This window comes from Clarias gariepinus, chromosome 25, assembly GCF_024256425.1.
Source record: "Clarias gariepinus isolate MV-2021 ecotype Netherlands chromosome 25, CGAR_prim_01v2, whole genome shotgun sequence".
Taxonomy (NCBI): domain Eukaryota; kingdom Metazoa; phylum Chordata; class Actinopteri; order Siluriformes; family Clariidae; genus Clarias; species Clarias gariepinus.
Window position 1 is genome coordinate 14151029 of NC_071124.1, and position 14739 is coordinate 14165767.

General features: G+C 33.8%; 1 protein-coding gene across 1 annotated transcript in view; it reads right to left on the reverse strand.

The window, feature by feature from the left end:
* Positions 1-379: 379 nt before the first annotated feature.
* LOC128512707 (uncharacterized) overlaps positions 380-14739 on the reverse strand; it is a 36197-nt gene continuing 21837 nt past the window's right edge. Inside the window, exons 12-25 of the mRNA XM_053486071.1 lie at positions 8621-8698; positions 8402-8539; positions 7286-7542; positions 6929-7082; positions 6487-6624; positions 6103-6359; positions 4532-4616; positions 3855-4082; positions 3248-3504; positions 2273-2357; positions 1821-2054; positions 1323-1579; positions 1160-1244; positions 380-760 (exon numbers count right to left, since the gene is read on the reverse strand). Coding sequence (XP_053342046.1) covers positions 720-760; positions 1160-1244; positions 1323-1579; positions 1821-2054; positions 2273-2357; positions 3248-3504; positions 3855-4082; positions 4532-4616; positions 6103-6359; positions 6487-6624; positions 6929-7082; positions 7286-7542; positions 8402-8539; positions 8621-8698 — 2294 coding nt within the window. The 3' untranslated portion in view covers positions 380-719. The remainder of the gene's footprint in view (positions 761-1159; positions 1245-1322; positions 1580-1820; positions 2055-2272; positions 2358-3247; positions 3505-3854; positions 4083-4531; positions 4617-6102; positions 6360-6486; positions 6625-6928; positions 7083-7285; positions 7543-8401; positions 8540-8620; positions 8699-14739) is intronic.

Genomic DNA, 14739 nt, shown 5'->3' on the forward strand with positions numbered 1-14739 from the left:
GGCGGGGAACACCCTGGACCAGGTGCAAATCCATCGCAGGGCACACACACACACATTTACACACTACGGGCAATTTGGGAATGCCAATTAGCTTAATCTGCAGGTCTTTGGACTGTGGGAGGAAACCAGAGTACCCAGCTGAAACCCACCAAGCATGGGGAGAACATGCAAATTCCATGCACACAGAGGCGGGAAGCAATTCCGGACCCTGGAGGTACAAGGCGACAGATTAATGATACTAATTGGCTAAGCAAAGGCAAAATGTAAATAGATATGGTCTGACTTTTTTTTTCTTCCAATCATTCACCATCCATTAATCTATGAGTGTTTATATTTTATTAAACTTAAAAAAAATTGATAGAAAGTACAAATGCTTACTTCGAAAGATCATAGGAAAGAAAATAAAATGCTGTTATTTTAAACAAAATTAAGTACAGTAAGTAAATATTAATAATCATTCACTAGATAATCACAAGTATTAATTACAAAAAGGGTTAGATTATTAATTAGTAATTAGTTAAGAATTATTTTACATTTACCATTAGGCATTTGGCAGATGCAATTATCTAGACCAACGTACAAAAAGTGATTTTTAATTAAATCAAAATCTGAGACTGATAGGAGACTGAGACAGGTGTAATATTATGGTCCGGCGCTGTAATTTGTCATAGTTTATTTAAGAGGCAATGAAGTTGAAGATTTATTGCAGACTGTAGAGATTATTCTGGTGCAGGTGAACCCACCCAATGCTTCATTAAATCTAGATGCAAATAAATAAAAATAAATAATAAAATAATAATAAAATATATAATAATAATAATAATAATAATAATAATATACTACCTATGTAAAATATTTACAAACAACATCTAGAATTTAAATATCAGTCAGACATAAAATAACATACTTTGCAAAAGTAATGAGAAAAATTAAAACACATTAACTGACAAATAATATAAGTAAAAATATAAATTAAGCAATGGAAACAAACCAAGGACACAAATAAGCAAAATAGTTTTGTTCAAATGCATCATTTCATCATGAAATTATTAAATTATCACTACTACCACACTATGTAGGAATGTGGTATTTTTTTACTAACATGTTAGCAACTTGCAGTTCATAAAAAGAATACAGTTAATAAAAGAAAAAAAAATACCTGCACAGGTTCCTCTATGGAAAAGAATGTCATCCACAGCCACATCTGACCTAGCATTGTGTCCTCTGCGTCCTTCAAATAAAATCTAAATGCAAAAAATTTGGTCAGGATTTTTTAAAACTAGCCAAATGGTCTACCACTTGTAAATAATCTCTGAACAGACCCTGAATTTGCCATGGGGTGTGATGTCCACTAAAGCCTGAATCCAAACATCCCCCTGGTTTTCTCTCCTTTTCCAGACCTCCTGGGCCACATTCCCATGCAAGAGATAGACACTTAAACCCATAGTCCAGCTGGTGCCATACATGTGGTACCAGAACTGCAGACATTGAGGGTGTACATCAGAGCATTCCTCACTTAGGAGACGTGCTGTGTCTCCATGGGTGGCACCGTCACCCTCAATGTACAGGTAGTAACCAGCTGGTGATAAAGAGATTGAGGAAAAGCATATTTTAAAGATATTTATATTGAATATAGTATTTTTTTTAAAAGTGCAAATACTATATTTTTTTCATTAAATGGGAAATTATAATTTCATATACAAAATATACACCAAATTCATTTGGCAAGAAAGTCTCAAACTGTCCAAGATTTTAAATCATATATTTTAATATAAAATGATGTACGAATCTATAATTATTAAATAAATAAGGATGCTTGCTTCCTGTTGTGTGATCAGTTGATGGACCAGTCATTGCTGTGGGTGTTGGACCACTGAGTCTTGTCCAGTCAAAAACATCAGTTGCTAACTGACTCCATGTGCACAGGTTGCTGTCAAAATTGCAGTTTAATGTGCACACAGGCGAGAATGCAGATTTTGTTGTGGAGCTGGTGCCTGTACTGTTTAAGGTTGATTTTACAGGTGCAGTTGAAACTGTCTGATGGTTTATTAAATCTAAGGTACACAAACATAAGAGCATTAATTAAAAGAATCCTACATAGAAGTATGAAAAATTGGATTTCCAAAATAGAAAACATTTTAATATATATTTTTTTAAAGGAATGCAATATTATAAGTAATGAATTAGGCCACCTTCCGGTTATATAAAACCTGTGTTTCCCACCAATCTTGAACACTTATTTAATTTATGAAAATATGATTTAAAAAAGTACCTGAACAGCGTCCTCTTTGTATAGTGACATCATCTAGAGCAACATCTGACCTAGCACTGTCTCCTCTGCGACCTTCAAATACAATCTAAAAATAAGACACATGCTAGTAAGTTTACAAAGCGAGTTCAGTGAACAGACAAAAGTAATCAGTTACCTTCATGTTCAAAAGTTAAGACTATAGTGGATAGTGGATAATTTTTTTTCTTTCTTTTTTAACAAAAGCTATCTGACTGTAGTGGGTACAACCTCGGCTGAATAACACCATATAACTTCTTTTACATTGCTATTGTTTGTTTCACAAAAATGAAGCCAATAAAATTAAAATGTGGGCAATATTTAGTATCCCTCTATGTTGCTGAAATGCTGTTTGGTGTTCTCCAAACATGGAACTGGGCATTAAGGACAAACAACCTCACTTTGGTGTTATTTATCCATTGGACATTTGTCCAGAACTCTCAAAGTTTGTTCAATTGCAGTTTTGCAAACCTCTGTTGCGCCTCCAAATTATTGTAGACAGAAGAGGCTTTTACCTGGTAACCCTTCCAAACAAACCATACTTGTTTAGTTGTCTTCTAATTGTGCTGTTAAGTACTTTAACATGCCCAATGACACCTATAAGGTCTGAAATGTAGCTCTTATGTTTTTTTGTATTACTCTGAGCATTGCACGATCTGACCATAGGAGGAATGTGCTCGGACATCCACTCCTGGAAAGACTGGGAACTGTATCGAATGCTTTCCACTTGTGGATAGTCTTTCTCACTGTAGAACGTGGAACTCCATATTGTTTGGAAAATTGTTTTATAACACTTATTTTACAACCTGTGCAGCAATAATTGTTTCTCTAAGACCTCTGCCACATCTGAGGTTATCATATTTTAGTTGCATTTGTACAACTATTGATCATGTGACAGATGAATACAAACATGAATACAAATGCATACAAACACGGCAATGAACATGTTGCTCAACTGACATTGAATTTGTCTTGTGGTGTAATGTCCACTAAAACCTGATGCCAGACATTCCCCTGGTTTTCTCTTTTTCTCCAGATCTCCTGGGCCACATTTCCATACAAAAGATAGACAGTCAGACCCATAGTCCAGCTGGAGCCATACATGTGATACCAGAACTGCAGACACTGGGGTACTGCATCAGAGCATTCCTCACTGAGGAGACGTGCTGTGTCTCCATGAGACGCACTGTCACCCTCAATGTACAGGTAGTAACCAGCTGGTGATAAAGAAGTTGAAGAAAAACATAGTTTAGAGACATTAATATTGAATCTACTACTATTTACTACTGTTTTCTTAAAACATTATAGTTACATTATAGTGCAAATACTATACTGTATATATATATATATATATATATATATATATATATATATATATATATATATATATATATATATATATTATAAAAGGGTAATGGCACTTTAAAGGTCTTAAAATTTAAACAAAATGTATTGTATACTACAGTGATTTGAGCACAAAGTCCGAAACTGTCTGCATTTTTTTTTAAAGATACTGTATTTTAATATAAATTGTTCATCAATCTTGTTAAATAATAATGATGCTTGCTTCCTGTTGTGTGATCAGATGATGGACCAGTCATTGCTGTGGTTGTTGGACCACTGTGCCTCATCCAGTCAAAAACATCAGTTGCTAACTGACTCCATGTGCACAGGTTGCTGTCAAAATTGCAGTTGAATGTGCACACAGGTGAGAATGCAGATTTTGTAGTTGGGTTGGTGCTGATTATTGTTGGCTTTACAGGTGCAGGTGATAAAGTCTGATGATTTATTAAATCTATAGTAGACAAAATGAAAGCATGCATTAAAACAATAGTAGTGGTTCTTAGGGTGAACAAAATTACATTTTGGAAATCTACTGAATATAATCACATTCATGCAGTATGTTATATTTTTCAATTACAGAACATCCACATTTAAAATGAGAATATTCTAGACAATTTTATACAGTACATTTTAAACTTCATATATTCTACATAGAAGCATTCAAAATTGTGTTTCTTACAAAGAAAACATTACAGATTAAATAATTTAAAAAAACTAAACTTACAGTACTTAGTGAATAAAATAAAAGTTTACTTTTTAGAGTCCGAAAAGATATAAGATTATTCTTATATTCACAAAACTTACATTAAAACTTTAAGTGTCTTGCTGTTTATATAACACATTTACTGGGTTTAACTTCTTGACCAGTACTGATAGTCTATATTTATAAAACAAAGGCACCTGCACAAGGTCCTCTGTGTATAGTGACATCGTCCAAAGCCACATCTGACCTGGCATTGTCTCCTCTGCGTCCTTCAAATAAAATCTATAAAAAGACACATTTCAGAGCTTGTTTACCAGACAAAGCTAATCAGTTAACTGAAATTCTTTCTCACATTTTCACAGGACACAACCTTGCCATTTACCATAACTTTCCATTTTCTGTTAACAGCATAATAACTAATAATTATTAATTTTAAACAGGGATATAACAAAGTAAACATGTAGTGTTTTAATATACACTTTATAAACCCTTTTAAACCCCTATACCTCCCATAATTAAATGTATTCTGATCAATCAGCCAATATTTACTTTTACAGATAGGTTGTTTCTCAACTGGCTAATCACATACAGTACCGTAAACTAATACAATTGTGATAACGCAAAATAGATTACAGTCGAAAGTCACATCAACATGCTGTCGCCAATCTGGGAATTCACCAAGTCTCCTTAAAAGATGTCTAATTTTTAATATGCAAGTTTTTTTCTAAAACAAAACCACATGGGAAAACGTCTGCTAAACGTTAACACAAACCTTATTAGCCACTTACAAACAATGCACCATGAATAATTTTAGTATGAAAAGTTATCTGCAATGGCAGCAGCTAAATCTTGTAAGCCAGCCTTCATTGAACTACCAATAGCAAAAGCCCTCTAAAAACTCGAGCCCTACTCTGCAGAGTGTTAAAATGCCTAAACTATATATAAAATAAATAAATAAATAAAGGTTCCATCATTAATTCTGATATGTATAAAGAAATGTCTGCCCTCCTTACTTAATAATGAGTAGCCATAATTGGCTTGCGAAATGGAAAATGAATAATGTCTGTGTTTATTTTAAAATGTTCGTTCTTTGTTATTTATTTAACCGCCATTGTTTAAGGTTTTGCAATTTATAATGAATAAGTATAGTGGGACAATCACATTTTAGATCAGCATTTCGGAAATTTGTGAGAGCCTCTTGATGGTAGTTAAGAAATGGAAAATGTTTGCTCTTTAGTTGAGCATAGGCTATTCTATTGGTTTCATTTTCTTTATGATCTACATAAAATGAAAAGAGAATGGAATATGTTCCATATGTTACCTTCTAATAAAAAAAAGTTTTAATTTACAGTATGATACTTTCTGAGATCTTAAATGTACAGTACTTGTGCATTGCTGTTGAGAAAAGTTATTTGTTACTGCTATAAATGGTAAACAAACAAAGCATGCTACATAAATAGAACACTTTAAATGGCAGATACCAGTAACTCCCACACAATTATGATCAGCAACAGTGATCGGTATCGACTGATACTGATTTCTGTGATCGAGGATCAGAGATTGTTTCATTCACAGTTCCCTAATTTTCTTTTTTTCTAATGACCATTGTTAAATGCTCTATATAAATAAAATGAAATTGATTGGCTACAAAAACTGAGTTTTACCCCTCAAATTATTTATATTTTAAGTATAGACTGTGCAACATTTATTACATTTAGAGATATACTAACACATGCAAACACTGAAATTAACATGTTGCTTGACTGACCTTGAATTTGCCTTGTGGTGTAATATCTACTATAGCCTGATGCCAGACATTCCCCTGGTTTTCATTTTTTCTCCAGATCTCCTGGGCCACATTTCCATACAAAAGATAGACAGTTAGACCCATAGTCCAGCTGGAGCCATACATGTGGTACCAGAACTGTAGACACTGAGGTTGTACATCAGAGCATTCCTCACTTAGAAGACGTGCTGTGTCTCCATGAGTGGCACTGTCACCCTCAATGTACAGGTAGTAACCAGCTGATATTAGAGAAAGAAATGGAGCAACAAATATATGTTTTTGGTAATGAATTTCATATATGCTTGCATACATATATGTGACATAATGATTTTCAGTTACTTGAAAAAAGTAATTTAAAATGCTAACTTCCTGTTGTATGATCAGAAAATGGCCCAGTCATTGACGTAGGGGTGGAACCACTGTGTCTTGTCCAATCAAAAACATCTGTTACCAGTTGTGTCCACATGCAAAGATTGTTGTCAAAATTGCAGTTGACTCTGCACACTGTTAAGACAGTACATTATTACTGTGTCAATTTTACATACTGCACATACAACGTAAGCAATAAAAAAAGGCAAATCAAACATTGATTTCTATTGGTTTTTATTAAAAATCTTACATAAGATATTTCACTTTACTAATAAATAATAATGATAATAATAATAATAATAATAATAATAATAATAACAATAATAAATGAATAAGTAATACTTCTACTACTACTACTAATGATAATTATAATAATTATTATAATTATTATAATTATTATTATTATTAGTAGTAGTTTGTGAATGAGAATAGGCTTTACCTGGGGTAGAAATAGATAGGTTTCCACTGGTTGGCAATGATATGTCATGTTCTGGCATCACGCTAACTGCACCACATTTTCCATGCACTATGGTAACATCATCCAATGCCACATCTGACAGAGCATTTGAACCCCTAATGCCTTCCACAATAATCTGAAAAGAAAACTGTATGTAAATTTATTTTATATGAATTTTCCCCAATATAAAAACTAATAGCTTCTTTTGGAGTACATTTATGACACATTATATAAATAGGTAAAACACCATTGAGCAGTTTATTTGCATGCAATATGTATTTTAGCATAAAGTTTTAAATATATTTTACAGATTTAAATTTCTGTACATCTAATACCTACCTGGAATTGTCCCATTGGGTTGATCTCAGTTTGGGCTAGGTGCCAGTGGTTGCCCTGACTATTTGTTTTAGACCATATTTTTGTGGCACGGTTCTCTTCCAACATGTAAACATTAAGAAACATGGATGATGCCCAACCATACATGTGATACCAGAAGGTCATGCACTGGGTGCCCAAAGTATTGCATATTGGACTCATCATTCGTGCTGAATCACCATGGTAGACATCATCACCCTCAATATACATGTAAAAGCCACCTGGAGTAAACAAAGTTTAAAATAATGTATTTAAAGTAACACTTTACCAGGGTCAAATGTGGTCAGAAAAAAATATAAAAATGGAGATCACTTAAGCATTGTTTAAAACTCTTAATATGCATGGTAAAAACTGGCACTAGAAATCACAACCATGTTTAATAGTAGATGTAGGAGTACATGCGTTATGTGACGAGAACTCACAGGATTAGGACTAAACAGCTGTGTGGCCATAAGAAAACCACTTGATAGTGAGACTTATCAAAGAACAAAAACACTTAAATTTACTAGGGAGTATAATTATTGGACTGTAGAGCTATAAAAAATGCTCATATGTTTGATAAGTCCAGCTTGAACCGATTCCTGGGTCATGGGCATGTCAGGGTAAAAGCATAGCAAAATAATCAATGAAGCCATAATGCATAATGCCCACTGTACAAGCCTCTGGAGGCAGTGTTATGATCTGGGGTTGCTTTAGATTGTTAGGTCTAGTCACAGCAATGGTATGTGACAATAAAATGAAGTCTGCTGACTACCTGTATGTACCTAATGACCATGTTATCACATCTAAGGGCGTTTTATGTTCCAAGACACAAAGTATGTAAAAAATGGTTCCGGGAGAATTACTGTAGGAATCAATTTAACACTTGATTTCGCACCACACTGTGCATGATAATCAAAGCTAAAGACGATGAATGAAATCTTGGTGTGTGCAACTCATTTTACAAAGCATGAAAAAAAACATTTCTTTCTTTAAGTGAAAGTTGTTTTACAAGCATCTTTAACAAAATTGTCATTAACCATACACTATATTTTAAATTTAAATTTATGACAGCAAAATTGTTTTTAGATGGCTTCCCACCTCCTGTAGTGTGGTCACTGGTTGGGCCAGTGAAATTGGATGGTGTTGGTCCAGAAAATCTTGTCCAATCAAAACTATCCTGGATTAACTGTTCCCATCCACATTCATCCCAGTCAAAGTTGCAGCTCCATGGACAACCTGTGTACCCATAACCAATTATTTGCCATGCTGTTAACTTACAGAGAAATAGATTATAGTGCAGGCAGACTCATGGCTTACTTGGTTTTAAATTTGAGGTAGTGGGTTGTGATGGTGTTGAGGTGGTTGGTTCTGTCACTGGTGGTTTAGTTGGAATATCTACAGGATGACAAATGGTCACAAATGTCATAATATTTTAATTCCAAGGTACAAATTCCTTTAAAGAGCCCAACAATGCTTTGAAATGCTGAAAAAAAATCTAAAAAGTCTTTAAAAAGGATAAAGTAATTGTGTACAATTTATGCATAAAGACCAGGGCTGTCCTAAACTAATGAAGTACAGGTAACTAAATCTGGGCCAAAGATTGAAGGAGAGAAAAAAGGAACTTACTTAAAAAACCATCAATCTAATGAAAAACTTGCATTCAGTGAAATAAAACAGGAGAGCAAAGGAGCCTTGTGCCTCACAAACCACACATAGGGAGATAGTGTTTGCTAATAGACATCGAGGAAAAGATAAACGTCTTTCTACTGCTGACCAAAGGAGAAAAGATATACAGTATGTTGTTTGAAAACTATTTTTTGGACAAAGCAAAATTCATACCAAAAGAACAACAAGCAACAAAAAATAAATATTTGCTCTCATCAAGGAGAAATTGTAGGTTATGAAAATGGACCGCTGCTAAAAGGCAATAGGCAACAGGACTGTGAACTTTCAAAGGCCCAGTCCTAAAAGATAGATTAAAACAGAACTAAGACTGAAAAAGGGGTTGGGACTATGGGTAGAAGGCCTGATGAGATTTTTCTTTATTAAAATAAGAAATATATTTGTTAATGCAAATTACTGTGATTAACTAGATTAACATTTTTAATCAATATATAATCACCTCTTTATGTAACACTTAAATGATTCAGATAACTTTATTATCACACAAAGATAACTGAAGTAAATACAAAGTGTAGTTTTTAAATAATTATTTCATTTATTAAGAAAAAAAAAAGGTCCAAACCAGCCTGGCCCTATATGAAAAAGGAATTGTACCTTAACCCAATATCCCCTGGTGGCAATAACTGCAATCAAGTGTATATAAGTCTGGAAGGGGCAAATACTTTTTCATTGCACTGTATATGCTTTACTGTGTAAGACCAGTAAAGGTAGGGGTAGGTCAGTGGTTAAGGCATTGGACTACGGTTCGGAAGATCCCAGGTTTAAACCCCACAACCACCAAGTAAGCAAGGCCCTTAACCCCTCAACTGCTCAGATGTATAATGAGATAAAAATGTAAGTCGCTCTGGATAAGAGCGTCTGCCAAATGCCTAAATGTAATGTAATGTAATGTAAGACATAAAAATACCTTAAATTTTGGGGGTGCTTTAAAAGATTCACATTTTCTAATGAAAGTAACTCGTGAAGGCCCCTTTATTCCAGATTGTCATATACAATTCAGCAAGAAGTTTACATATACTTATCATGTTCATTTAATACCATGGACATTTGAGAATGTAGTATTTTTTTTTTCTCCATTATTTTTTTTATTTTGAACATTTAGAATAAGTTTGAGCCTTGTACAATCATACACAACTTTCTTAATTCCTGTAAACAAAGAAATTGCTGCACTCTAGAAGATTAAATCTAACAAGTTTAACAAAATATTCAACAAACAAACAAAAATGCTCCTCCTGTTTTAACACATGGTAATCTTTTAATCTTACTAGTTTCAAAGCTGAATAAATCTCCTTTTAAAATCTGAGCTGCATTGTCCATCCAGATTAATCTTCCCCTTTTCCATCCGTTATATTCAAATGTTTAATGTAATTTACAAATGGTATCCATATTGCTTCAAATACATTTTGTTTAGCCTTTGAAAAGTTATTTTTTCTAATGGAAGGCTTGCTAACATTTGTCTTAACCATTGGTTTGTACTTGGTTTGTTTGTTTTTATCCACAACAGAGCTATACATTTCTTTGCATAAAGCGAGCTGAGGTCTATAAATGCTCTTTTTTTTTTTTTTTTTTTTTACTACAATTTTGTTCCTCTGGATATAAACCCAACAGAAAAAGCTTTGGATCCAGTACTATTTTTTTAAATTATCTTTTCAATTATGAGTTTTATATTTTATTTCCAAAATATTTGGATTTTTCTACATTGCCAAATACAATGAAAAAAAGTTCCTCTCTCTGGTACAAAGAACTGATTTCCCCAAATTGGACTGTATTGAGACAATAAATGTGTTTCTTTTAAGTAATTTTGTACTTCATACCATATCTTTACCATCTGTCCTACCACTGGGTTTTTAGTTTGTTTCCTTTTTTTTTTTTTTTTTGCTGTATCTTAGTATATGGATGAAGGTATAGGCAAGTTCAAATCATAAGATTCCATTTCTATCCAATGCAGAGACTCACCCGATGAGAAACAAAACATAATAGACCTCAGCAGCGCAGCCCAGTAATACCACTCTACGTTTGTATATTTTAAACCTCCCCCATCATATGGAAGCTACAACAAAGACAAACAAAGCCGTGCCCTCCTATTATTCCATATGAATCTGACAAACATAGTTTTGATTTTTGAAAACATGTCTGAAGGTGGCATTAATGGAATATTTTAAAATAAATATAGTAATTTGGGTAGTACATTCATTTTTTGAAAATTAATTCGCACTATTGTAGATACTGGTAATAACATTCATCTGTCAATTGACTCATTAATTTCTGTAAATAAAGGTTCATAGTTAGCATCAGCGATATTTTCCAGTTTTGGCAAAATCTTTATTCCCAAATACTTAAACAACCTTAAATTGGATTACCTCTGAAATTGGGTTCCTTCTTTTACTTGAATTTAGCAGTAATATAGAAGATTTTGTTTTATTTATCCTATATCCCGAAATATCCCCAAATGCTTTAATTAGCTGTAAAACAGCTGAAATAGATTTACTCAAATTTGACAAAAATAGAATGACATTATCCGCATATAAAGATATTCTGTGTTCTGTCGGTCCTATTATTATTTCACTAATTTACTGATGTGAACGTATTCCAATTGCTAATGGTTCAATTGCTATTGTGAGTAATAAAGGAGAGAGCGGACATCCTTGTCGACAACCTTTGCTAACTTTGATTGGGAGATATTTCTATTAGTCAAAATTTTTGCCAATGAGTTGTTATAAATTACTTTAACGCATCTTATGAAATTCTCTCCAACTCTAAATTTTTCTAAAACTCTAAAAAGATAGGGCCGTTCGACCCTATCACAGGCCTTTTCACTTTTCACTGGGTCGAGCATTGTTGGTTTATAATCAGCCATGTATGTGGGTGCTTTGCATATTCATTTATATTTGAACTTATGTTCTGTTCTTTGTTGGTTAAAAGAGGCTTAAGTGTTGTAATTGTTATATGTTTGTTGGGTTTCAGTGTGTGTGTGGAATTGATTCTGTGTTGTGAAATGTGTTTTGTGTTAGAATTTAGGTAAGTAGTGTTGAGTGTTTCTCCATTTGTGTTTTCCTAGAGTCTCTAGATCTAGCTATAGGATAGCTAATTGTCTGTGGGGCTAGGTACATGTTTAGCAAGTGAACGTGTAGCTAATTGTCATGCTTAGCTATGGTTAGCTAGTTATCATGTTTAGCTAATAGCTGTGCTTAGTTGATTGCCATGTACCTAGTCCCTAGTTTGTGTTCCTAGTCTGTGTCCTTAGTCTTTAGTCTCTGTGTCCCTTGTCCTCTGGTCCCTCCGAGTCTCTGTGCTTGTCTTGTCCCGTGTCAGCTCCATGCTTAGAGCCTATGCATTGTATGTTTAGTCATAGAGCTTATGTTTCGCCATAGGCCCTATGCATTGTGTGCCATGTCCTAGAGCCTCTGTTTATAGTTGAGTTTGTTCCTTTTGTTTATAAAGGGTGAAAAGCTACCTATTTAAAATGCCCCCATAAACATTTCCAGTAGTGGGATTGGTAATTTATTTTTCCTTTTTTTTTTTTTTTAAATACAGATCTATTGGGAGACCATCTGGTCCAGCCCTTTTTTCATGCTATCAATAGCATTCTGTTTCTTCTTTGTTAATTTCAATTTCCAAGTCATATTGTTCATCTAAAAGACAAGGTATAGGCAATTCCTCTAAACTTGATTAAATTTTCAAAATTTATGTCATTTTTTTGCATCGTATAATTCTTCATAGTAGCTTCTAAAGGCCTTATTGACTTCTATAGGGTCCACTACATCTTTTCCATTAACTATAACTGTTGTAATTGGTGTTTTGACCTAATTGATTTGCCATGCTAGTAGTTTACCTGCTTTATATCCTTGTTCAAAGAATGATTGCTTTAGTTTCATAAGACTAGAAGCGGCTCTATCAGCAGACAGCTCTTCATTCTTAGCCCTCAAAATCAGTAACTCTGTTTTTGCGAATTATTTCTCAAACATTTTCTTATAGTGATTTAATTTTTGTTCCAATTTTATCCTCTCCTCACATTTTCTTTGACTTTGAGCTAGTATAACTATGTCCTCTAAGAAAGGCTTTAAATGCCTCCCATCTTATTATTGTGAAGTTTGAGTAGTATTGATTAAAAAAAATTATCTATTTTTATTTCTATATATTTTACATCTACAAATTCTTCATCTTGTAACCATTTATACTGAAATTGCCATCTAGTCGGATCCTTTGTTAAATTCCTATCCACATTCTATACAACATAGGGCATGATCTGAGATTGCTATAGTATCATATCAGTTATGAATTTTGAATTATAATATTGAAGAAATTAAAAAATAAATAAAATCGAGAATATGCCTTAAATGTACTTGAATAATAGGAATAAGCTTTAGTATGTGGATTCAATTCTCTCCAAATGTCTAGTAATCTAAATTCATTTATTAATTGAAGAATAACTGCTCTACTCTTATTGTGTCATTGATCCACTCCTGTGGATCTATCAATTTTGGGATTCAGCATGCAATTGAATTCTCCTGCTAAGGATGAAAGAATAAGGAACAAATCTCCAAAATACTTTGGGTCATCTATATTAGAACCATACAAATTTACCAAATTTAAATTTTCCATTATTAAAGAACATTGAATTATTAAATATCTCCCAAACCTTTCTTTAATTACTTGTTTCCCTTGAAATGGGATTATACCATGTATGAGGGTCATGACTCCTCTGGCCTGTAATGTAAACGATGCTAAGAATACACTACCATGCCATCTCCTCCTTATCTTTAATATCTCCTTTTCTAATAGGTGTTTCTTGTAAAAATACTATTTTGGAATCCATATCTCTTAATTTATTCATAACTTTTTTTTTTTACTTTAAGTTGTTGTAGACCTCTGCAGTTCCAAGAGACAAATTTAAGAGATACTATTTGAGACATCTCTTTCTACTATTTAGAATAAAATAGAAAGGAAAAAAAAAACAGTTTACCTTGCAATATGTTTGTAATATAAAGAAAAAAAACAGGAAAACATTTCAAACCTGGATGCTTGAACATACATCCTACACACTGAATATGAACTCCAAATCTCCCACTCTTGTGAGATCCCCCTCCCCCCCCAAATGTTTTTGACTCCCATTATTGCTCTCAACCATTCCACACTCAGAGTGAGGATCAGTTAAACCCCCCTTTGTTGACTATTAACGAAACTATCTCTCTGCCGCTCTGTATATGACTACACTCAAGTTAGTTTTCCTGGATTTTCTTGATAATCTCCCTTGCTTCGGTTGGTGTTTTAAATGTATGGGTCGGTTCTTTGTAAGTTCCCAACAGCCTAGCTAGATGAATTATTCCAAGGCGGATCCCCAAATCGCGTAATGACTAGTAAATTGGATCAAACTGTTTCCTGGTGGTACAACTGGTGTATTCCAGTGGCCAAGTCCGCGTAGAAGCAAAATTGCTGGTTTATCTACCGAATGTCGTGTTTTGCCAGTGCCAGTGCAGCTGCAATAACTGCTTGCTTGTCCTAGTAGTTAAGGAAGCGTATTATCAATGTTCTCGGTGGCGCCTTGGCATCTCTCGCTGGTCCAATTCTATGCGCTCTCTCTAAGATACTGGAAGATTGCAGTGTCACACCTTCGAGCACCTCTGGGATCTATTTCTTCAAAAAGGAACATGGATCCTGTCCTTCGGCTTCCTCCGGCAGGCCCACCAGTATTAAGTTATTTAAGCGATATCTGGTTTCCGAGTCCATAAGTTTTTCTTCTAGACTCTTTTTCG